Source organism: Ursus arctos, unplaced genomic scaffold (genome assembly GCF_023065955.2).
Source record: "Ursus arctos isolate Adak ecotype North America unplaced genomic scaffold, UrsArc2.0 scaffold_11, whole genome shotgun sequence".
Taxonomy (NCBI): Eukaryota; Metazoa; Chordata; class Mammalia; order Carnivora; family Ursidae; genus Ursus; species Ursus arctos.
The window spans coordinates 46,725,704-46,751,336 of NW_026622775.1; the positions used below are offsets into that span (position 1 = coordinate 46,725,704).

A 25,633-nucleotide genomic window follows, 5' to 3' on the forward strand; every position below is an offset into this window, starting at 1 on the left:
GTTAAGTTTATATCCTTCATAAGGAAAAATCCATAGGTGTATCTTAGGATTTGTTACTAGCTATACAAAGCTTAACATTTAATAGAGATTCCCAATAGACCATTTCTATTATCGTTAAATCCGAAGTTCTTAGGCTGGGAAGGAACCTGACAGATGGACCTGGGTCAGTAACCAGTCTTGTATTTGAATCCTCTACTGCTTTGCTTTGCTTTTTTCTTCTTTTTCTTTTTATTTGTTTTTTATGTTTTATGTATTTTTTAATGTTTCAAGTTTTTATTTAAATTCTTGTTAGTTAACATCGAGTGTAATATTAGTTTCAGGGGTAGAATTTAGTGATTCATCACTTGTATACAAAACCCAGTGCTCATCATAACAAATGTCCTCCTTAATGCCCATCACCCATTTAGCCCTCCACCCCCCGCCCCAGCAACCCTCAGTCTGTTCTCTACAGTTAAGAGTCACTCTTAGGTTTGCCTCCCTCTCTCCTTTTTTTTTTTTTTCCTTTCCCCAATGTTTATCTGCTTTGCTTCTTAAATTCCATATATGAGTGAAATCATGTGGTATTTGTCTTTCTCTGATTGACTTAATCTACTGCTTTTCTATCAGTGAAGCATCCACTTTATTCTTGAACATTTCCAAGGATGGACAACTATCTCTCATGGCAGTCCATTTAATCTTTGTGTAATTCTGACTTAGGAGAACTTTCTCCTAAGTCAGAAAGTTGTCATATTGAGGTGAGTATAAATGCTTATGAGATGGGCATAGAGAGATTGAAATTGAGTGCTGTGTACCAGAGAGAAAAGGGTAGAATAATATTTCTGAGAGGGTAGGAGGAAGGGAATTCAAGAGCAAAGTGGAATAACTAGGTTTAAGAAGAGAAACCTTCCTCTGTTTTAACAGGTATATATTTATCATGGTGGGTTTGGAGCGGGGAGTTGAGGGTGTTTCTCTCTCATGGCTTCAATTTTTCTCTCTGAAGAGGTGAGTTCATTTGTTGAGAGTGAGAGGATTGGCAGGTTGAGAGTTTTAAGGAGAGAAGTTTTGAAATAGAAGTTTCAGGGAGTAGGCGAGCAAATTGACTAGAGTATGGAAACTCAATTGAGATGGTGCCCTCAAATACAGAGTAATTTCCCTCTGTCCTGTTATGTATTTTTTTTCTACAGCAAGCAAAAAGAAAGCAAAGACTTGGCTTCACCAGTCCTGGAGTTTTGTTAAATGAGTGTAACACAAAGACAGATGAAGCAACATGCCAACCTCTTTTTAACTGCTGAGCTTTGTTTTTGCATGCCTTCTGCCTGGAATGTTTTCTCCTAGGTTGATCCTTTTCTGCCTTCATTTTTAAGTACCGTCTTCTCAGTTCTTTCCTTATTACTTTCTGAAAAGTAGGTCCTACATTTTGGTTCCTTTTGTGGCTAGTCCTTTTGTTTAGACTCTGATTGAAATGATTATTGCTTTCTATGTTGAAGTCTGCTTACTAAGATGACGGCTTCAAGAAAATAGGAAACTTCTCTGTCTTATCTCCATTTTCTCTCTTGAGTCAGGAAATTGTGGGCATTCGGTAAAGGTGTGTTGAATGAATGTGATTGAAATATTAGAGTTTATAAGCTGGAGGGGTGAAAGCTAGACATAGAAGGTGGTAGAGTCTTGAAGACTGCAGGTCATGCTTGAGTTGAAAAGGGGTTATCTTGGAAACAGATGGAAGCGTTGAAAGTGGGAGTTTATTGACAGTGGAAAACAGAATGCCTAAGTTGATGATATGAGATGGTGCAGTTCTAGCCATGATAAGATCCTGGCTACATAGCGTGATAATCAGAGCAGTAGCTTGGTAGACTGGAAACAGTTGTTCAAAAATAGATCAATAGAATAGAGAGGTCAAGTAAAATGGAATTCATGTGTAAAGACATAATATGTAATAGAGGAATCCTCACAAATCAATGAAGAATGTGATGGATTATTCAATAAATGATCTTTGGGGTGAGGGGAGTCACTTTATAATCTCACTTTATTTTTTTTGTTTTTTTTTTTTTAATTATTTATTTATTTTTATTTATTTTTGAGAGGAAGAAAGAGTGCAAGCAGGGGAGGGGCAGAAGAAGAGGGAAAAGCAGAGAATCTCAAGCCGATTCCGTGCTAAGCACAGAACCCGACGCAGGGATCAATCTAATCACTCTGAGATCATGACCTGAGCCAAAACCAAGAGTCAGACGCTTAATCGACTGAGCTACCCAGGCACCTCTGTAGTCTCACTTTATATCATAATTAAGATTAAATTCCAGATAAACTAAAGAGCAAACTCATAATGGCATAATCATCAAAAAAGTTTAATAATTAAAAGATCATTTGAGACAAAGATTTAAAGTCAGAATACAATTCACTTATGCAAATTAATAAGAAAAATACTCAGCTCACCATATAACAATATTCAAAGGACAAGAGTAGGTAATTTGCAAAAGAGTACATGTAGATATCTGTATCTTAAATAAAATATTTCAAAACATATTAGTAATTGAGTATATGAGGATTAAATATGATATTTTCCTGTCAAATTAGCACAGACTTTCTTACTTATAATAAATATTTACAGATAGACATTCTTATACCTGTTAGGATTATCGTTTTTGGAAAGAAACCTAACAATTTATACTAAAAGCTGTAAAATTGTTCCTGTCTTTTAGGCATAAATATATTTTTAAAGCCTATTTGAAATTTTAAAAAATGATGTGTAAAATTAGAAAAAGCATAACTTATAATATAGAAACTAAAATTATTGCAAGCATTATACTTATTTCCAAATATATTTTCATACTTTCTACATATATATGGTTTTGTAGGTAGTTCCTACTCGTTGTCTTGGTTAAATTATCATCAGCATTAGCATTCAATATAACCTTCTTGTAGCCTAAATTTATATCAGGGTCTGACTTAGGTGCTATTTGGGTTAAATATGTATGTTTGAAATTCTGCACAAAATTCATGTACATCAAGAATGCTTATTAAGCAAGTCTTTCAAACATGAGGATATTCATGGTATATTTAATAACCAAAAACTTTTTTCATAAGTGATTGAGTACTTGATAAAACATGTAGTAGTTATTTTTATTTTAGTTAAATTAATGCTTCTCTGGAGCTTTATGGCATTTAGTAACTCCTCTGTTCATTTTCCTCATGTCCTTTAAAAATCCAAAATAATCTCTTAAGAACTGTATTCATAATACAATATATATAGTCCCTTTTGACTTCAGTAAATCATAGAGCTTTTGGCATTGATCTGAAAATATTACTAGTTTTTTTGAGAGTATTACTATTTAACTATAATGTACACCTAAATCTATAATTTAGGACAGGAGTTATTTGCCTAACTGAATGATGTAAATCTATCTTCTTGCTCCTGAGACATATATAATCAAATACTTTTAAAATATAAAGTGCCTGTGTGCTTATCTTTATTTAGAATAAAAGGGTTTAAAGACTAGCATTAATCTTAGTATAGTTCGGAGGAAACTAGCAAATAGCAAGCATTTTATTTATGTTTATATATAAATATATATATTTAAAATTTTATGTTTTATGACTTAGCAAAGCAGAAAACATTTCATTGCTTTATTATATTTGAACTATTTTTTAGTATAGTTGACACAGTGTTACATCATTACATTAGTTTCATGTGTACAGCATAGTGATTCCACAAGTCAGTAAATTATGCTATGTTCACCACTAGTGTAGCTACCATTTGTCACCATACAATGTTATTACAGTACTATTGACTATATTCCTTATACTGTCTGTAACTTTTACTCTCCCAGCCTATTCATTCTGTAACTGGAAGTCTGTATCTCCCACTCCCCTTCACCCATTTTGCCCATCTTCCCAACCCCCTTCCCTCTCTGGCAGGCATCAGTTTGTCCTCTGTATTTATAGGTCTGTTTCTGTTTTTTGTTTGTTTATTCGTTTTGTTTTTTAGATCCACATGTAAGTGAAATCATGTGGCATTTGTCTTTCTTTGACTTATTTCACTTAGCATAATACCCTATAGGTCCATCCATGTTGTCACAAATGGCAAGGCAAGATCTCATTCCTTTTTATGGCTGAGTAATATTCCAGTGTGCGTGTGCCCACACCACATCTTTATCCACTCATCTGTCAGTATACATTTGGGTTACTTCCTTATCAAGGCTATTGTAAATAATGTTGCAATAAACATAGGAATGAATGTATCCTTTTGAATTAGTGTTTCCATTCTCTTTGGGTAAATACCCAGTAATAGAATTATTGGATCATATAGTATTTCTATTTTTAATTTGTTCAGGAACCCCCATACTGTTTTTCACATTTACATTCCCAGCAACAGTGCACAAGGGTTCCTTTTTCTCCACATTGTCGCCAACACTTGTTTTTTTTTTTTTGTCTTTGTGAGTCTAGCCATTCTGACAGGTGTAAGGTGATATCTCATTGTGGTTTTGATTTGCTTTTCCCTGATGATTAATGATTTAACTATTTTCTTTATGAAGACAGTCTATTGAGAAAACTGGGCAAAGTATTACAGTGCAGAGTATTTACTAGTTTGTATTGGTCAGACCTGATTTTAAGTCCCAGTACAATTACTAGGTTTGGTTTTGTTTACACTGAACAATTTGATTTTCCTAGTATTTTCTCATCTGAAAAGTAGGAGTAATAATCCCAATTTGCCGAATTGATGCGAGGATGATTACGTGGTAAAAGCACCTACTCTAGTGCTGGCTACGTGGCAGTCGTTCAGTGTAGGACCACTGTTTTCATAATTACCGCATGAACCATTTAGCCTGAATTTAAGTCTCAATTAGCCTGAGACATTTTTACAGTAAGAGGTTGCAGTATTTAACAGAGTTTTGGGTTTTTTTTGAAAATTCTGCCACTATAAATTGTGTGTAAGCTTCATTACGGGTATGGGAAGAGACAAAGGTATGCCAGTGCTGATGTAAAAAAAAAGTGTCCCCTTGAGGAAGGGACTGACCCTTTTTTTAAAGATTTTATTTTATTATTTCTTTGAGAGGGAGATAGAGAAAGAGAGCATGAGTGGGGTGAGGGGCAGAGGGAGAAGCAGACTCCTCGCTGAATAGGGAGCCTGACATGGGGTTCAATCGCAGGATCATGACCTGAGCCCCCCAGGTGCCCCAGGAAGGGACTGACTTTTGAAGTAGCTGTAATGAGCTTTCTTTTCTTTCTCATTTGAGTCAAGAATAGTCCTGTGAGTGGGAAGATATAACTCTAGTTTACTGATAAAACTAGGTTCATAGAGGTTAAGTAACTTTGCTAAAGTCACATTGTAAATAGTAAAGCTGAGATTTGAATAACTAATCTGTGAGTTTATTCGTTTAGCAAATGTAAATTCAGTAACTACTAGGTTCCAGGCACTCCTTAGCTTAGTACACTTCTCCTATAGACAAGTTGGTGTTTGTTCATTAAACTTTTAACTCCAGTCTCCAAACATTTCATTGTTCATGAAACAGTAATATTATGGAATTAGTAGACTCCTAAAAAACTGTTTCCCAAGTTCTATTTAAATGGTATTATTAAAAGGAATTCTGTAGGGGCACCTGGCTGGCTCACTCAGTACAGCATGCAACTCTTGATCTCAGTCAGGGTCGTGAGTTCAAGCCCCCGTTGGGCCTAGGGCTTACTTAAAGATTAAAAAAAAAAAATTAAGAGAATTCTGTAGCATTTTAAAATATAACGGATATTTATTTTAAAAAATAAGTTACTGGTTTAGTGAATGTTATTTCATGAATAATTTGTTTAAGGATGGAATACACATAATAAGAAAACAACTAATGATCATTTACCCAAATGGGGTGGAGGGTTCAGTTTTGAAGAGATTAACCCAGTTCCCACTTAAAGATCTTTTTGTTCCGGGATGCCTGGCTGGCTCCATCAATAGAGCATGCGACTCTTGATGTTGGAGTCCTGAGTTCAAGTCCCATGTTGGACACAGAGCTTACTTAAAAAAAAAAAAAGTCTTTTTGTTCTATTTAAGATTTAAATATAATTCATTTAAATGACAGTAATGATTTCTTTGGGATGGTATGAAATATCTTTTTTATCTCTTACTGTATGTTAGGTGTTTAAAAATTAAAGAAAAACTGTATAACTATGTTACTTAGAAGTTTTTTTGTTTTGTTTTGTTTTCTGTCTCCAGTAGTGTCCCTTCTTCACTCCAGGCTAATATTAAAGAATATATAGAGGGAGGACTGATTGTATATCTGAAAATATAAGGTGATGAATAATAATCTTCAATGTTAAGACGAAACCGGGGTGAAAATGTAAGCGTAGCACACATTAGCATGTTGTCACGTTTCTAGATTTCACAAGTAAGGTGGTGATAATAACAGGGTTGGCCTCATTTCTCTGATCACAGTCTTGGCGTACTCCATCCTGTCAAGTTCTACCTCCGTTTCATTCTACAATCTAGAGACAATTCTGTGAATTCTGAATTTAAACTAGGAGTGTGCCACAGTTAATTCTGGGGTCTTACTGCTCTCCCACCTAGAGCACCTCTGCTGATAGTGGTCTTAACCCCTGCTGCGATATTTATTAAGGCCATTACTTAAAGAACTTTTGTAGATATTAGGTGTTCCATTTTTAATTATTCTGTCTTCATTAGGTATTCTGTCTTCACTTATTTTCCCCTAAGGTTTTTCTTACCATGTTTGTATTTTAGTTCAGGAAATTGTACCTAAAGAACTAAGCATGTGATTAAAATTCTTTTTGTTAAACTTCAGAAAATATTAACACCTGTTTGTATTGCTTCAAAAGGTAGGATTAAATCTTACGTTCAGCAGTATAAACCAAGACTTGAGAAAAGTGTAACTTTGTTGACAAGAAAATAATAAAATTTTTCTTTAAATATCGACTTAAGCTAAATTACAGAAAAAGTACAGATCCTTATATAAGCCACGTTCATATGTAAGTATCTGTTACAAAGAGGCAGATTAGGTGTGGTTAAGACTGTAGAGTCAATTCCTGGGTTCTAATTTTGATTCTGCAGTTTATCAGCAACATGACCTTGGAAAAATAATTTCTCTTTACCTGAATGTTTGAATAATAATAAAAATCCATAATGGTACTTATTCGTAGGATTGCTTTGTGGATTAAATGAGCTAATATATATAAAACAGAGCAGTTCCTGGCACAGTGTAAGTATCTGGTGTTAGATGGTGGTGGTGATGATGCTCCGGCTCAACATGTTACGTTTTTATCTTTTGTTTTTAATGTGCTTTTGCCTACTCTTCAGTATGTCTTTATTGTTTTTGGAAACCACGTGGACTGCAAGTTATTCGAAGTTAGTTAACTTTATAATACATGTTTTCTACAAAGATAATGGTTTTAAAACAAACTGGTTTCAAGCATTTAATATTTTATCTGGCAAAACATGTTTGTGATGTTTAAGACTTACGCAGTTAATTTTTTTTTTTTAAGATTTTATTTATTTATTTGACGGAGAGAGAGAGGCAGCCAGCGAGAGAGGGAACACAGGCAGGGGGAGTGGGAGAGGAAGAAGCAGGCTCCCAGCGGAGGAGCCAGATGTGGGGCTCGATCCCATAACGCCGGGATCACGCCCTGAGCCGAAGGCAGACGCTTAACAGCTGTGCCACCCAGGAGCCCCTGCACAGTTAATATTTAATTGAATTCACTCTTATTATGCTTCAACAGTGAATTCTGGGTATATAATGTCAAGGCCAATATGGTAACATTTATACGTATTATTGCGGTGATAATCACAACAGGCTATAGAATGACCTAAATAGGATAACTGTTCTAGCCTTGAGATCACCCGACAGAAGAGATCGTTTTGAAATCTGTGACTCTAGTGACTAAGAAAAAATTCAAGTACTAGAGTTTGTCTTGATTACTTGAAATTTGGTGGTACGGTCACCTGTGATATATTCCTGTGTTGAGGAATGAAGAAAGAATGTGTTACCTTAGGCATATGGTCTTTTAATATTTTTCGGTATTTTGTAGTTGGAGAGCGGACATCAAGTTAGTCACACTAAATGTTAATGTTTTGTTCACACACTTATTAAGTTACCTTTGATTTATGATTCACTTTTCCATAAAGACCATCTAATAGGAGAGAAGTTGTTTAGTCTTCTTGGCATTAGTCGGTCCACACCTATTCTTTTGGGGAAGGAATTGCTCAGAATCATTTGTTACCCTTACGCTCTTAGCTTAAGCCATTCTCTTGGAAAAATGGAGTAAAAACAAACACTGTCTTTTTCTTGAATCTACTGTTTCAAGTACATATGACAGCTCACATAAGAAATCAGAATTATTGAGATAAGATCATTAATCCTAACTAGAAATGTAACAGGAGATAAAGTCACTCCTATTTTGTTGAAATAAATCCTTTTACATAGTGCCTGGTGCATTAATATTTCTTGATATTGAATACATGCTTAGTTATAGACAGATTAATATACTACAGTTTTAATATTTCAAATTAGACTTGTCCTTATTTCCTTTGAGTACAAAACATTTACCTAAAACAGTTTAAAAAAATTGTTTTGATCGCTTTTAAGGCCACAGAAAGTGAGGCTGGTGATATGGACCTGAGTGGGTTGCCAGAAACAGCAGTGGATTCTGAGGACGATGATGACGAAGAAGACATTGAGAGGGCGTCAGATCCTCTGATGAGCAGGGACATCGTGAGAGACTGTCTAGAGAAGGATCCAATTGACAGGACAGACGATGACATTGGTAAGTTTGAATGAGAAAATGAATCTAAGAGCAATTTTAAAAATTTAGGGTAAAATGATCTGATGAAATAGAGTCCAAGAATAGTAAACTTTAAGAAGTTATTAATTTATAAATTGCCCTTGCATAAACAGTAAGTAGCTTTTGTTGCAAAAAAATTGAAAAGAATCAATTTTATTCAGTTATGTTCTGGAGTCTACAAATAATAAAACTTCCTAATACAACCCTTCCCCGTGGGCCCCTTCTTAGTTTACTTTATGACAAAAAAATAAATAAAAGTAGTCTTCCAAACAGTGTTACTTCTATTATTTTTCTTGTGAGCACTATTCCTATTAAGCTTATGTTTTCTGTATATAAATACTAGCCAATGACAGTTGGTAAAATTGTCATGTTTGCTTCTGCTGTGGTTCCATACCAAGATGGGACTGAGTGAAAGAAGACTACAAAATGTTGAGTTAGCAGCCTATGAGCTTTGGGGGGTTGAGACTTTAAGTGCATCCTAAGGTTAGAAATTGAAGTGGCTTTGTATCTCTTTTCCCCATCCCTGAAGTTCCCTTTACCCACTTTCCTATCAGAGCAGGAGCTGACTATATAATAATGGTTGAGTGTTTGAGTGTGCCTTCTGCATCCAGCTTCTTCCTTACGAGGAGTCAGAGCAACTTCTGTGGATCATCTTTCCATCACAGGCCTGGAATCTGTAACCATCCTTGGCTGAGCCCAGATGATCTGTCCTACTACTCTGTCACTCTTTTTGGGCCAATATATATTTGAAGACAAATTAAAGGAACTGGATCTGTTGGGATTAGATAGAGGACAGTACAGGCATAGTTGTAAGTGGCCAGTTGCATGTGTTTTGAGGGAAACAAACATGAAGAAGAAACTCTTTTACTACTTACGCTATATACCTATGCTAGAAAATTAAGGACAAAAATACAACAAGTAGTATTAGACATTTAAAATATAATTTTAAAAGTTGTAGGAATTGCTAAGTAGTTAGGGTGAATATCACTTGTTGGTAACCATTCGTTCATTCAGCTAATGCGATTGAACGCCTTCGATGTGCTGAACATGTTTCTAGGTCCTGGCAACTCAGTGGGGAGCAAGGCAGGTAAGGTCCTTGCTCTGTTGCAGAATAAAGTGGGGATTAGGGAGTGATGGAGGTTGGGGAATGAACTGAACAGGAATCTGTTTTAGGAAGGAATGGCTAGTAATGCCCTTAAATTGAAGGGCTCAGACCTGAAGGAAGTGAAAAGAGGAAGCCACCTTTGTCTTGGCCCCCAGTAAAGAGTGTGTTCTGTGTTAATCCTTTCTGGGTAATTCTGCTAGAGGAAGGGACTTAATGGCTTCACAGATGTCCACCCTTGACTCCAGACCATTTCCTTCTCTACCACTTCCACTCCCATTCCAAAGGTGCTGGCAGTTCATAAGCCTTTTGAGGGTTCTGTAGCATAAATGAGAGTGGTTCTGTTTTACCTGCTAAAACACTGGGTTTCACTCTCTCGTGTCTGATACCACTTACACATGCATTTGGTTTCAAGTGTCCAAAGTTGTGTTTCACCGTCCTATTCTCTTTGTCCTTGCAGACTTCTTTTCAAAAATCTTTTTATTGTAATTTTAAAGAGAAAGTGAAATTGGAAGTATGTTCAGTTTGCCATCTTAATCCAAGATCCTTGTTTGTAGGGTTTTTTTAATTAGATTGAACATTGCTTATGATGCTTATTGATGTGGAAATTATTCTTTTGTAACTTAATATATCATCTTTTTGAATATGTTCATTTTTGTATAGTTATGAAAGAAAATAGTGATTATTAAAAATGTCATTCCTGGAAATTTAAAATTTTCACTTCATATCTAAGAACCTTTCTTTTCCACAATTTCTGGAAAGCAAAAGCTATGCTGATTCCTACAAAAGAATACAAAGCTATCTTTTTTTTTTTTTTAATGGGCTTGTTGATATAATCTCCAGTGAATAACGTTTACTTGAATACCAATTCACTTGTAAGCAGCGATGATTCTGATGCTTGCCTCCATCAGATATACTTTTATTTAAAATAATAAATCATTATTAAGGCCTCATGAGTGTTGTTTGGCCTACAAGAGATCTTGTAAGATCTTATATTCTAACTCCTCAAAACAAAACCACATGTGAGAACTCTTTAGCTCTTTTGCTGTTACTCTTGTTAAATCTTAACTCATCCTCCAGTGTTTAGTTACAACAGACACCTTTCATATAAACTACAAACTTCTGTTTAATTGATGATTTCTCTGCATGCCTCTCTTCCTAACCGCCTTCCTCTACCCCCACAAAAAAGGGAAGGAATGGTGTGTCTGGGCGGGGGTGAGGGGTTTAAGTTGAATCAAATGAAATTGTTAATCTTTGATCTTACTTTAAAAACCACAAGAATTTAAAAATTTGCGTTTGGATTCCCATAGATTCTTGGGTATGTGTATCTCTGTTTACGTGCTTTGAAGGAAGGGACTTTATTGATTTCTGCTTTCCAACTCATAACTTTGTATGTCCTCAATTATTGAATGGTTGTGAATTTAAATTTTTGCTTTGATGCCTTGATACATAAGGTAGAGACCTACTTCCAAGATCCTTTCCACAGAATTCTTTTTCCTCCCCTTTAATATACCATCAGAAAAACTCCACAGATTAAAAAAAAAAAAAAACCCTTAATAGTAATCATTTCTTATATAAAATTAAACCAAAGCAAATAAGATAATTTCTATACTGACGTATTTCGTGGTGTCTGTAAGTTGATTATCTGGCTCTTCTGTGTGTCACACTGACTAGAAAAAAGTTTTGAAAAATGTCTTTTTTTATAAACAAATATTCCTTTCCTAACAAAATAAAATAGTATTAAATAATATATTATTCTAATAGATTCTTCCAAGCAATATAGAAGAAAGTAGTCCTGCTTCTCCAATCCATGGCTGCTGCTTTCTATGTCCAGGGAATTATCTTATTACTCATTACAGGCTCTGAATTCCTTACCTCTGTGTGATGCCTGTGGCATTACCAGAGTTTCTGTTGAGTCCTGATAACCAAATGCTTCATTTTATTTTTATTTATTTTTTGATGACTAGTGATAGAAATTTTTTATTTTTTTAATTGCTCTAATTCTCCAGTGTACTAAACAGAAGTTACTACAAAACCAGCAACAGCATTATTGAATCTTTGAGAGCCTCAAAAACTCTTAGATGCCATCTGGTTAAGCATTTATTTATCTTTAGTTTTTCAATGGAACCTAAAGAATTATGTACATTACTATAATTACATCTTTTCTGCCTTTTTATTATTTATCTACATTATATGTGAGGCACAGATATTTTCTATCCTGTCGTTTTGTTTTTTTAAGATTTTATTTATTTATTTGACAGAGAGACAGCGAGAGAGGGAACACAAACGGGGAGTGGGGGAGGGAGAAGCAGGCTTCCTGCCCAGCAGGGAACCCGGTGCAGGACTCCATCCCAGGACCCCGGGATCATGACCTGAGCCGAAGGCAGATGCTTAACCAACTAACCCACCCAGGCGGCCCTAGTTGAATATATTTTTATACTTCATATTCATATGGTTCATATTCTTCAATCAAGTATGTGGTTGTAATTTGACTTATTGTTGCCTAAACATATTATGTTAAGTTTAAAACATTTCTGACAATTTCTGGTCTCATATATTCTTAAGACCATAAATCTTCATTTGTCTGAGGAAATTTAGTGTCAGTAGGGGAGGGGGAAAAACAAAATATGTGTTCTACAGATAATATTCTAATACCTTTGGTGAGGGGTCCGGGACTGATAGCTGAAGAAAATAGAACTGGTACCTGAAGAACTAACAGTGACATGCTAGTCAGAGGACCAGGCTAATACATTTGCCTTTATGTTTCAAATCAAAAGGTCAGTGCATTTGTAAAACAATGATTCTTACCTCCCATATATAATAGATATGGGTCACCTCTTGAAGTGATAATAAAATTGCTTCATCGCTGTCCCTAAGAATAGATATATTTTATGGCATGACACAAATGCACCTACTCATTCCAGAAATAAAAATTTCAGTAAACAGAACTTTTCTATAGGTGATGTGCTTTGATTCTCTCTCTCTTTTTAAAAAATGCTGGTTGCAAAAAAAAAAAAAATGCTGATTGCAACAGTAAATTGATTTCCTGGCACATCAGTCTGGGTCAGGTTTAAGAACACTGGGTACCACCTACCGTTGTTATTCTGATTCTGAAGCACCCTGTGTTATGAGAAGTCTTATACAGGAGGAATGACATAAGGTCTAATCAGAGGAGACATTACCCAGCTGGACCAAGGAAAAACACTCAGTCTGACCTTCTGGAAATACAATGTTTTCACAGAATATATCTTTCTGTTCTGTGTTGTTTTTTGCAATTAACAACTGTATATCCAATAACATAAAATGTGTCACTAAATCCTAATAGATAGATGGAATGTGCATAGGGACAGTTTCATTATGTGAGGACAAGAAAAATGAACCAGAATTTTTACTCAGCCAAAAGTTTGAATGATATATGATAATAATGACAAGAATAGCAGTTCTTATTTATTGAGTATTTACTCTGTGCTAAGGACTTTATTATCTCTATTTCATTTTATTGTCACAACTGTATATTATTCTTTCACAAGTAACAGAAACATGCTTAAGGAAATCAATCAGCTTTCCCAAAGTAATATAACGAATAAGTATTCAAATGATGTCTGACATGCATCTTGTGCTCTTTATCGCTACCTATAATGTCCAGCAGAAGCTTTGGGGGCAGGCAGTCCTGAGTCATATCCCTGCCACCTCCTAATTACATCTTTGAACCTGCTTCCTCCCTGTGAAATGAGAAAGAAAATGTGTGCCTCATAGAGCCATGGTGAGGAGTAAGGAAAGAACTTAGTAAGTAATTAGTAAAGCTACCTAATAATAGAGAAAATTAAAAATAGAGACCACAGGACTAGAAAAGACTATGAAGTCATCCATCTTGTCAACAGCTAGAAATGTATCAAAGTTTTTAGATGTTTCTCCACAGCATTGTCAATAGGAAGAGTAATCAAACTTTTATCTTTTTTGGCCAATCTGTGGAATAAAAAATACTATGTCAATTTCCATTTGTATTTCTCACATAGTGTTGTAAATTTTTTTAGGTCGATTAATTTTTATAGATTTGTCTTCATTCATAGAAAATATCCTTTGGTTTCTAAATCCTGGACTGTCTTTAGATTGAAAGTAGTTATTTCTGCTGTTTTGGACATCTACTTGCCCAAAAAGCACTAGAATAGACCTACTGACTTTTTGGAGAATTCTCAGAGCTCTCTTTCAATTCAGTTTATTTTTTACCGTTTAATTAACCTTAATAAGATCACAGCTCATTTTCAACAGAAATTTCCCATTTGAAGTTTGTTAGTTTCTTCATTCCCATTAGAATTTGAATTACAGTGTATACTCTTGTCCCTAAATCACTAAGTAAATGTCACCATTTCCACAGTCACAATTCTTTGTATACCTGCAAGAAATCCAACTTTTGTACTAACAATATTTGAAATAATTTTGTTTTCCAGTGGGCAGGTCTGTAGGACATTTAAAAAGAACTCTCGAGCATTCTTTTTGAATGCTTGCTTTTTAAAAAAAGCTGTAATGTTTATAATATCTTTTGCCTTTCAGAACAACTGTTAGAATTTATGCACCAGTTGCCTGCTTTTGCCAATATGACAATGTCGGTGAGGCGAGAACTCTGTGCCGTGATGGTGTTTGCAGTGGTGGAAAGAGCTGGGACCATAGTGCTAAATGATGGTGAAGAGGTCAGTGAACCAATTCTTATTTTTTCTTCTTAAGGAAATAAGCAACAATTAATTTGAATAATTCAAGAATTGTGATACACTTATTGTTAGGTCAAAGTATTCCAAATCCATTATTTTTATAATAATATTTCTCATATGATACTGGTAGAAATACTTTGATGAATTAACTTTTCAGATTTTTGTAACTTTAAATGTTCATAATGTGCCTTTTGTCAGAACAAAATGATCTTATTGAGGCAATGGCAATCATTTCATATTGCTTACATATGTTTTGGGGAACAGAGGAATTCTTTTTCCTTGTGTCATTTTAGAGAAGAATATCCAAGGTCAAATTAAAAGAGCAGAATGGCATGTACCCTTTGCTGGGCGTGTGGAAAACATAGATACGTGGCTGTGCTTTGCTATATTCCTTGTTCTTTGAGTTTAGTAAACAGTTCATTTTACTTGAGTTATTCCAGCGTTAAAGTGAAAGATCTGCTAAATCATTTGTAGGGACCATTCTAGCATTTACAGCTGCATGACCATGATTTTCTGCTTTGTCTTCATATTTTTGAATTAGCTGGATTCCTGGTCAGTGATTCTGAATGGTTCTGTGGAAGTAACTTATCCAGATGGAAAAGCAGAAATATTATGTATGGGAAATAGTTTTGGTGTCTCTCCTACCATGGACAAAGAATACATGAAAGGAGTCATGAGAACAAAAGTGGATGACTGCCAGGTATAAAATATCATTAAAAATGTATATTTTATGCTTAACACATATATGTCATTGGGGTAAGATTTTTCTGCCTATATAAATAGGTTGTCTTTTAGAGTTATAAATAAGATTTTAAAGTAGAACTATTACTTTTAGTGTTATCATGCCCCAGGAAATTAAAAATAAATTTTCCTTAAAGTTGTTTGGACTCGGGGCACCTGGCTGACTCAGTCTGTAGAGCATGTGACTCTTGATCTCGGGTCATGAGTTCAAGACCCACGTTGGACATAGAGCTTACTTAAAAGAAAAAAAAGGTTGTTTGAACTCCGCATACGTAGGTGTTCTATAATTCTTATAGTGTCTGATAAATGTAAAATAGTACTCATTTAAGTTTTCATTTTGAGCATTTTACTTACCAAAAGAGAAAATGACCATGGCTGTAAATGAAGTGGTCTTACCTAGAGAATCAAAATAATGTTGCCAAATAATTCCTTCAGCAAGCATTGTAGAGAAAAAATAAATGGCTGTGTTCAGTGTTTTGAATACTAATGCCAGAAGAACATTCTAAATATAGTCAACTCTCAATTATTTAGCATAATAAAAGAAAACAAAATGGTAGGTAAATCTTGATGTCATTATTTGGCCTGGAAATGTGTTTGTAAAAGAGATCATTTGTGATTTTTTCAGCTCTGGAACTGTACACCCAAAAATAATAAAGCCATACTTAGTCCAAAACAAACTAGAAATTTGTTAAAGGTTTCCCCATTCTAGTATCTCTTATCAGTTCCTCCCTGGGACATGTTGGCATTACTAGAGCATTTTAGTCAGTCTCTGCCCTTAAAGGGCAAGTTAAAAAGTAACTTTATTTCTGAGAATTCATTGATTACATTAATATGTCTTAATTGGCCAGCCCCTTTTGTTAGAAATTTATAATCATGGAACTGAAGTGATGTTAGAGGCATAGAAATGTTTCAGAATAATTGATAAAAATATTATATGACTGAATATTATAGAATGCTTCAGTAATATCAGATTTACCAGGTAACATTAAATACTTACCTGGGAGTTTTGGGAAAAGTAGAGGAAGTAGATGTCAGGGAAGAAAGTCTAATCTATTTACTGGATGAGGAATTGGTGGGAAACCCCTTGTTAGCAAGATAGACCCAAAAGAAAATTCTCATTAAGATACCTAGACTCCTGTAGCTCCTGATACAGGTTGCCAGATATACAAAGAAGGTCAGGGGTGAAAGTCAGTCTTTCTTCCCCTCCACTCCGCTCTAAGCCACCGTAAAAGGAACATGTTAAATCAGGGGTTTCAAGAATCCCTCTTGTACCTCCACTGACTCGTCTGCTCAGACCTGACATTCATTCCCTCAGCAGTAAAACAACGATGGAGAATGAAGTTAGACCATTTAATGTAAACACTTGTTTTGGTCTAGTAGTTTAGTGTGTTTCTGTTAAAATGTCCTGTATCTCTCAGAAAGTACACATCAGATCATCCTCTTCTTAGAGAAAGTAAGGGAAACAATGAGAATCATATTTCCATTCAGCCGTAAGATGCCCTCCATACATTTAGGTCATTCTCCTGAGCACACTGTAGGCATTTAACAGTTATTGAATGAAATGAACAAAAATGGTGCTCTCTTTACCAAGAAGCAACTTCACCTAGGACTGGCCTTAATTTTCTTACATTCCAGTGGGTTCTGAAAATAAATACTGGGTAATATGATATGGAGTTGAGCTCGCATTAAGCCTAAGTGGCTTACAATGAGTGGATTAAATTTAACATTTCTGTTTATTTGGATCCCAAGACATGCTCAAAGTTGTATTTTGCTCTGGATCCCTCCTTCGTAGGCTCCTCTCTCAGTTCTTTCCTTCCATTGTCTATTCTTGTTCCCCTGTTTGGTTTGAAGTACAAAGGCAGGGCTGCATATAGACACCCTGTGGTAGCCGGCAGTTGGTAATGGTTTCCGCTTCCCATATGTGCCTTTTTCATTTTTTCTTCTCACTTCCTATCCGTCTTTTCCTTTTCTCCTCTTCTACTCTCCTATGTTCTTTTTCCTTCTCCCTTTTTCCTTCTCCACTGCCTGTGTCTTAGGCCTGCCAGTGACACGTCAGGCATTGCTTAGCCCCGCCCTACACCCTTCATTGGGGAATGAACACTTGGATACCTGTGTGAAAAATTAGGTATGAATTTCCCTTACAGACTGCAAAGTGCCCTCGTTTAAATAGGTCTAACCTCTTAAGGTAAACCTGTTAGACTCACCTTTTTCAGAGACCATGGGAACTAATGACACCTTGAATTTAAGTGGCTTTGGTGAAAGTTGCATGGATAAATTTAAAGTTGACAATACTGTATTATGGCTGAGGTTTAATTTTACTTCATCCTTTTATCATCTGTAAGTTCTCTTCTACATATCAGTTGTGGTGTCATCTGCCCCAAAACCAGTCCTGCAATAGGAACTGCCTTTGGCCTTTTGTAAGCAAAATCTTGTTTGAATTTTTATTTTATATCAGAATGCCAAGGTCATATATCACTTTCATGTGTTAACAGCTATCTGAAAGTATAAACCCTTACCAAAACAATTATATACATAATTCACAATTTTTCATCTGGTTTCATCGTACCAATTAAAATTATGTTTTACACATGAATTTCTTATTAGATCTATTAACTTCTTAAAGCAAAAATAAATCTAATAAAAATATTGATAAATGTTTTCATCTAAAATTTATTTCTTTTTAGGTATGTGTGGCCATATTAGAAAGTCAGTCGGGTTTTATTTTCTTTTTGGATGGTGCTTTTCAGTTTGGTACAGACGAAGTGCCAAAAATGTTTGACTAGGCATTAAGCATTTCAAATTAGGCTTATTCTAATTTCCTTAAATCCTTAGTCAAGATTAATTTTAGTGTGTTTCTCTTCTAAAAGTATTTTCTTTTCCCTGTTTACTCCTTTTAACTCATAGATGTATTTCTTTTTTAGGAGATAAATGAGAAGATACAATATATAATTGTTTTCTCTGAAACTGAGTATAAGAAAGATCACCTAAAAGTATTTGGAGGCTTAGAGAGCAATTTTGGTGCCCTATAAAAAGAAAAAAATAAACTATTTTTGAGACAAGGGACTAAGGACCATGTATTTCAAAACATGCATACACCTGTGGTCAGCATTACAGAAATGGGTTTGTTTTTAAGGTTTTTAAAAAAATTAAACTATATGTAATTACAAGAAAAGCCTATGTCCTTAGAATTTTAACTTTTTGATTCCAAATTCTTAATCGGAAAATTAATGAGATTATATCAACCAGCTCTGGAGGAAACTTAATATTGTAATATGCTGTTTTTCAAGTATGACATGCTGCTGTTTCTTTTTAAAAATAACTTTACTAGTTGTACAGAAAGTATGGAAAATATAGAAAAGTATTTTAAATAAAATGAAAGTCACTTGTAATTTGCTTGCTCAGAAATAATAATTCTCAACACTTTGTTATATTTCATTCCAAGATTTTGATGTGGGTGTATAATTTTTTTTTTTAATTAGCAAGTGTGTAACTATGAGACACTGGGCAAATCAGGTTGTTGGTACAGCTGTTTCTTCATCTGTACAGTGGAGATAATAGTAGTACCTCCTAATGGGATGATCAAGAGGATAAATCGAGAACGTTCCCATAAGGCTACCACAAAATGATGGCCATCATCATGTTGTCTTCATTATAGTTATTATAACATTTGGTTTTGCATCTTTTTAAAAAAAAATGTGCTATCATGAACATTAAGTCAAAACTGTAAATATTCTATGAAAATATAATTTTGGATGGCTGTGTCATATTTTATCTTCTATATGCTATAATTTAACCATCCCCTTTTTTCATCTTTTCACGTTAATGGAGAAAAAGAAATGTCCATGCTTTTTTCATTTGCAAAATGAGAATAAATTCTTCAAAAATCAGAGAAGACAATGATTCTTTCTTACTTTAGAATCTAACTCTTGTCTCCTCCTCACTGGCTTCTGGTTATTTTGTGCATTAAGTGATTTGTATAATTCATTCTTCACTTTCTTTTTAAAATTACTAAGAAATGTAATTTAATGGTTTGCTCTAAGCCCTGATATTTTTGTATTTGGGGTCGTGGAGGAGTAATGGCTTGATGTGCATGTTATTTTTAACTTTGTTTAAGAGCAAGGATTATCCTTAATACTACTTACAAGGAGTAATGACTTGAGTTTAACAAGTAGGTGGCTTGTTTTGTGGACCTTTTTTGAATAAACTTTCTAAACTGATTTCTTATCAGTATAATTATCAAATTTATAATTTCTATTCCATGGGTATCTTTGAATTTTGATCTTTTAAGAAAACCTTCTTTATTTTAAAATCGTTGCTTTTAAAAATCTTTTCTAACTTGTAAAACCCACTAAATGGTAATTATGTTCTTAAATATATCCTCCTAAGATTCCTCCATCAAAGAAGAGGCATGAAAAAGGACTCTTCTAATTTTATCTTCTGATTTTTAAAATTGTTAGGATTTTTAATATAAACCACATATAAATATACTAAAAAATGAAACTTGATTTGACCAAGGAAGAAATACATTAAAAAGTAGAGAAGTCTGATTAAGGTTCATTACTGCATTCATTTAGAGAGTATGGGAAAGACATGGAAAAATGTCCGTGTTAAATATTTAAAACACTGAATGATTAGTACTGCTGGGTTTCTTGCAAGCACTTCATCAGTAACATGTGACTTACATTTTATTGCAGTTTGTCTGTATAGCCCAGCAGGATTATTGCCGTATTCTCAACCAAGTAGAAAAGAACATGCAAAAGGTTGAGGAGGAAGGAGAAATTGTTATGGTAAAAGAACACCGAGAACTTGATAGAACCGGAACAAGAAAGGGACACATCGTCATCAAGGTAAGACAGACATGCCTCCATCTCGTGGGAAGGATTTTTTTGGCAGTATCAGTTAGTTATGACAACTTAAGATTCCACATACCACATTTTTATGTATGATTTCTCTTAAAAGTTATCGGTTGTTAAAAAAAAATATCTTTATACTTCCTGATGAACAGCAGTTTTATAAAGCATTATATATATGACTACTCAGGTCGTTATGTTGACAATTTGGCATTAAGGTACCATATAGATGATACTTATGCAGGATTAGTGATGAAAGCTTTTATTTGTTACAGGGCACCTCAGAAAGATTAACAATGCATTTGGTGGAAGAGCATTCGGTGGTGGATCCAACATTCATAGAGGACTTCCTGTTGACCTATAGGACTTTTCTTTCTAGCCCAATGGAAGTGGGCAAAAAGTTATTGGAGTGGTTTAATGACCCGAGCCTCAGGGATAAGGTCGGAAAATATATTCTAGTTTGGCTTTTAAATGTGAAATATTCAGATAGAAACTTAGAGATACTTTAATATGTATCACACTAGCTATGTTCAATTTTTTTTAATGCAATAAGAGAATGTACTTTTTAACCCCAAAAAATGATGCAACCCCCACACTCCTGAGTTCCACTGGAATCTGCATTCTCTACTTGGGTAAATGGTCAGTATATGCTGATGAAAGTTGCAGTTTTTAAATTGGCACCAGAGCAGCATTTTATTGTAAGCATTGCTGGTCGGTCCGCCCCAGGAATCTAATTCTAAACAGACTCCTTTAGGAGCTCTTGAGAGTTCTGTCAAGGCCAGATTAGATGATAAACTACATCCTGAGAGATGTGTGTGTGAGTTAATCAGCCTATATTCAGTTTCTCCTTTTATGTGACAGTCTGATTTACATGAGACAGACTTGGGAACACAGGCAAGAAGATCCAGAACAGGAGACCAACAGTGAAAAGCCCCCAAGTTCTCCTGCTGCTCCTGCCACTAACTAGCTCTGTGGCCTTAGAGAAATTGTTTGGACAGCAATGCTTTTCATTTCATATTCTGAGAGTCATAAGCCCAGAAGAGCTGAGCCAAACTCTCCAGTTGTCAAAACTTAGTTTGAGTATTAACTCTGCCATGTACTTTATGTGTCATCTGGCCCTCCTGACAATCAGTTATTTACTTGTAAAATGAATAATCTATAGCCTTTGGGGTTATTGTCAATGTGAATAATACAAGTAAAGTTCTTTTTGTAGTGCCTGACTCAATTCACTTAATACATCTTAACACATAATACATTTTAAAAGTTGTTTGTTGGTGGTGGTAGTTGGTAATATTCAACTTATGATTCATGAATCTCAGTTTTCTAACCTCTAATAGTCTAGTAAGACTTTCAAGTTGACTTCTCAGCTATGAAATTTTAATTTTATGAAAAGGTTATGTGTTAGATATAGTTTCAAGGGAGATAATCCGGGTTTCCTAAATTTGAAAAATGGACAATAGCGATAGACCAAAAATTAATATAAATATCAAAACTTGGCTCCTAAGTGTATATTAACTATAACTAGTATTTTAACTATAGTTAGAAATTAACTATATACCAGGGCGCCTGCCTGGCTCAGTCAGAAGAGCATGCGACTGTCGATCTTGGGGTTGTAAGTTTGAGCCCCATGTTGTGTGTCGAGATTACTTAAAAATAACAACTTTAAAAAAAAAATTAACTAGGGGCGCCTGGGTGGCTCAGTCAGTTAAGTGTCTGCCTTCGGCTCAGGTCATGATCCCAGGGTCCTGGGATCAAGCCCCGTGTTGGGGAGTCTTCTTCTCCCTCTCCTGCTGTCCCCCTCCCTCTTAGTGCTCTCTCTCGAATAAATAAAATCTTAAAAAAAAAATTATATACCGTCACCTTTGTTTCTCTGCTACTAAAAGAATACCATGCTTAATTTTCTCACTTTAATTAAAAAGTTAGATGGTTTGATTAGAGGTTAAGATGTTTAAAAACAATTCTATGGAAAATTTCTTTTAAGTTATTTAAAATTCAGAAAATTAAGCTCCTAAATAAAACAAGTACTTTTATATTTAAAGGCGCAGTTATACTCACTTCATTTAGTAAAAAAAAAATTCTTTTTTTTTTTTTAGAGCGAGTGCATGAGTGGGGAGCAGAGGAGGAGGGGAGGGAGAGAGAATCTTAAGCAGGCTCTATGTCCAGCACTGAGTCCAACGCAGGGCGCTTGATCTCATGATCCTGAGGTCATGACCTGAGCCAAAATCAAGAGTCAGGCGCTTAACCAGCTGAGCCACCCAGGCGTCCCCGTTTCGTAAAATATTGTTGAGAATTCACTCCATGCCAGGCTTTGTAATAAGTCTTAAGGATGTCCGTAGAACTAGATAAAGCTGTCCACGTGGAACTTAGAGTCTAATGAATGTCACACACTTCTTGCTCAGTACAACGCAAATATTCTCTAACTGTGTGTCTGTATAAAGGAGCTGTAGTGCTCTGTGAAAACAAGTGTGCAGTGTAAGAAAGGCTACTCATTTTTCCTGAATTTTTGTAGATGTTAAAAGCCTCCTAAATCTTAATGTTAGCAAGTAAGATGTAATTCCCAATAACTCCCAGCTAGCTCCTTCCTTTTACAACTTGTTCCCTTGTAGATCTTTCTAGGCCTAATACTATCCATTCCTTTTGTCTATTCTGCCCTCTGCCATTATTTTTTAGTTTCTGTCTTCTTTTGTCTTGTATTAATTTATTTTGGTTTTATCATAGTTTTGTTTTTATTGTGACCAGTTTCAAATATGTTTTGAGAGTAAACAAGATATAAATACCATCCTTCACAGATTCAAAACCCTTCTTGGCAAAACAACAAAAAGTCTGTATTCATTATATATATTTTTTCAGAAGGTCATTTTCTTATGAATAAAATGCTTGCCGTGAGGAGTTTTACTGTTAGTTTATTGTCCATTGTTATTAAGTAAATTGTTAGATATCTTTTTTTGAAATGACTTTAATTGCACATTTTTAGCACTGAAAAGAAAACCTGTTGGAAACAATTTATTTTTCAGGTTACACGGGTAGTATTATTGTGGGTGAATAATCACTTCAATGACTTTGAAGGAGATCCAGCAATGACTCGATTTCTAGAAGAATTTGAAAATAACCTGGAAAGAGAGGTAATATTTGTGATTTTTAAAAAGTCATCAATTTTAAGTTCATTTAGTTCAGCCTATTTTTGAAACCACTCTTTCTGAACTTTTATAGAAAATGGGTGGACATCTAAGGCTGTTAAATATTGCATGTGCAGCTAAAGCAAAAAGAAGATTGATGACGTTAACGAAACCATCCCGAGAAGCTCCTTTGCCTTTTATCTTACTTGGTGGCTCAGAGAAGGGATTTGGAATCTTTGTTGACAGTGTAGATTCAGGGAGCAAAGCAACTGAAGCAGGCTTGAAACGAGGGGATCAGGTATGATATTTCTAAATCCAAACTTAAGGGTGAATATTGGTGTCTTTTTTTCTTCAGTCCATTGGGATGCTGAAATAAATTTCATAATTTTATTTTTAGATATTAGAAGTAAATGGTCAAAACTTTGAAAATATTCAGCTGTCAAAAGCCATGGAAATTCTTAGAAATAACACACATTTATCGATCACTGTGAAAACCAATCTATTTGGTAAGTAGTTTTGCATACTTTTCATTTTTTTCCTTTTGGTTTTTTTTCACATTTAGGTCTTAATCATGAAAAAAGTCATTTTTATAAGTAATATTTCAAATATAAGAATAAAAATATACTAAAATGTGTGTATATAGATAGATATTAATTATGTAAGTATGTAAGTAGGTCTAAAACAAAATCTACTTACTTGAGGACCATAAAAATTATTTTTATTGATAGATGTTTTAAACATCCATTATGTTAAATACCTATAAATACTACTGTATTAATCATTCTGAGTGGAAGTGATAGAGCAACATAAGAACACAGATTCTTGGTGTCATTTATTCATTGGGGTTGTGTTTTTCAATAGGAGTGTAGTTTTGATAGCTGAAGTGTCTACTTCTCACCTATTTCCAGGCCCTACAGTTTCCTTTGAATTGCTTTGATTTCTTATGATGGGTGTTTTTTGGTGTTTCTTTCCATTTTAGTATTTAAAGAACTCCTAACAAGATTGTCAGAAGAAAAAAGAAATGGTGCCCCTCACCTTCCCAAAATTGGAGACATCAAAAAGGCCAGTCGCTACTCCATTCCAGATCTCGCTGTAGATGTAGAACAGGTGATAGGACTTGAAAAAGTAAATAAAAAAAGTAAAGCCAATACTGTTGGAGGAAGGAACAAGCTAAAAAAGATACTCGACAAGACTCGGATCAGTATCTTGCCACAGAAACCATATAAGTAAGTGTCTGTGTAAATTTTCTGTGCGTTATTTTATTGTGTTAAAATGATATGCAAAGGTAGTGATATAATTAATATTTACTCATTAATCTAAAAAATGTTCTGAGCTTTTATAGCTGAGCTATCTTAGAAGCAATATTAAATAACCATGTTGATTTTAATCTCATATATTTGCCCCTTACTTGCCCAACCCAGGCTTCATTAGAGATAGTTTAGCACTTCCTCATTTGAACTTTTTTTTAATCATTTGCACTTAAAAAAATTAAGAATGTGTGTTTGCTCCTGTTTCACCCATGATTTGGAGTTGTTTTTGCTACTTTTTCTTTGTTTCTGGATATCTTCTCTTTGTATCTGCTCTTTGACAACCAAATCATTGCTTCTTCTAGGTGCTACTATTCATCCTTGCCATTCTCTTTTTTCCTCTCTCTGTTTTCAGTTATTTAATTGATGCCAAGATATCACCCACCAAGCACAGAACTCCTTTCCTTCTCTCAATGGGCTCTACAGTCAGAATGTCAGGTGTATTCTTGAATCTCTTCTGGGCTGCTTTTTTATGCCAGGAGCTCAGACTAGACAAAGTTGTAGGTGTCACAGATTTTAAGTCTCGTTTGTTTTCCTGTTTACTTGGTTATTTCTTCATTTTAGCTCCTCTGAGTCTAGAAATCTTTTATAAAACTCGACTACCAGTAGCCAAAGTTTTTGTTTTTAACGTTAAATAACCTGGATGTGATACCCCTGGGTGGCTCAGTTGGTTCAGGCTCCGACTCTTGATTTTAGCTCAGGTCATGGCCTCAGGGTCCAGGGATTGGTGGCGTCTGGCTCCATGCCCAGCGAGGAGTCTGCTTCTCTCTCTCTGCCCCTCCCCTCACTTGTGCATGTGCACGTACATTCCTAAATAAATCATAAATAAATAAATAAATAAATAACATGGATGCACCAAATGCGTTTATTTTATATTCTTCAAACTACAATGATATAAGTTCAAAACGTGTAGCTTATTTTTTCTTTCTTTGATAATATAATGGGTCTTCTAGAGGAACAGTAGATACATTCAGAACTATATCAAACATTTATTAAATTCCATTTCAGATACATTTTTTATCCACAGATTAGAGAGATGGCCCAAAATATAGTATTAATGGAA

The 25,633-nt window shown here is 34.8% G+C and overlaps 1 protein-coding gene across 25 annotated transcripts in view; it reads left to right on the forward strand.

Annotated features, from left to right (window-relative positions):
- The window catches only part of RAPGEF2 (Rap guanine nucleotide exchange factor 2), a 230,572-nt gene that overhangs the window by 184,088 nt on the left and 20,851 nt on the right, over positions 1 to 25,633 (forward strand). For all 25 annotated transcript variants that reach the window (XM_026499568.4, XM_026499572.4, XM_026499576.4 and 22 more), the window contains 9 exons: positions 8,553 to 8,730; positions 14,402 to 14,538; positions 15,098 to 15,256; positions 19,992 to 20,144; positions 20,423 to 20,587; positions 23,162 to 23,269; positions 23,358 to 23,561; positions 23,661 to 23,769; positions 24,243 to 24,489. In XM_026499568.4, the coding sequence (XP_026355353.2) occupies positions 8,553 to 8,730; positions 14,402 to 14,538; positions 15,098 to 15,256; positions 19,992 to 20,144; positions 20,423 to 20,587; positions 23,162 to 23,269; positions 23,358 to 23,561; positions 23,661 to 23,769; positions 24,243 to 24,489 (1,460 nt within the window). The remainder of the gene's footprint in view (positions 1 to 8,552; positions 8,731 to 14,401; positions 14,539 to 15,097; positions 15,257 to 19,991; positions 20,145 to 20,422; positions 20,588 to 23,161; positions 23,270 to 23,357; positions 23,562 to 23,660; positions 23,770 to 24,242; positions 24,490 to 25,633) is intronic.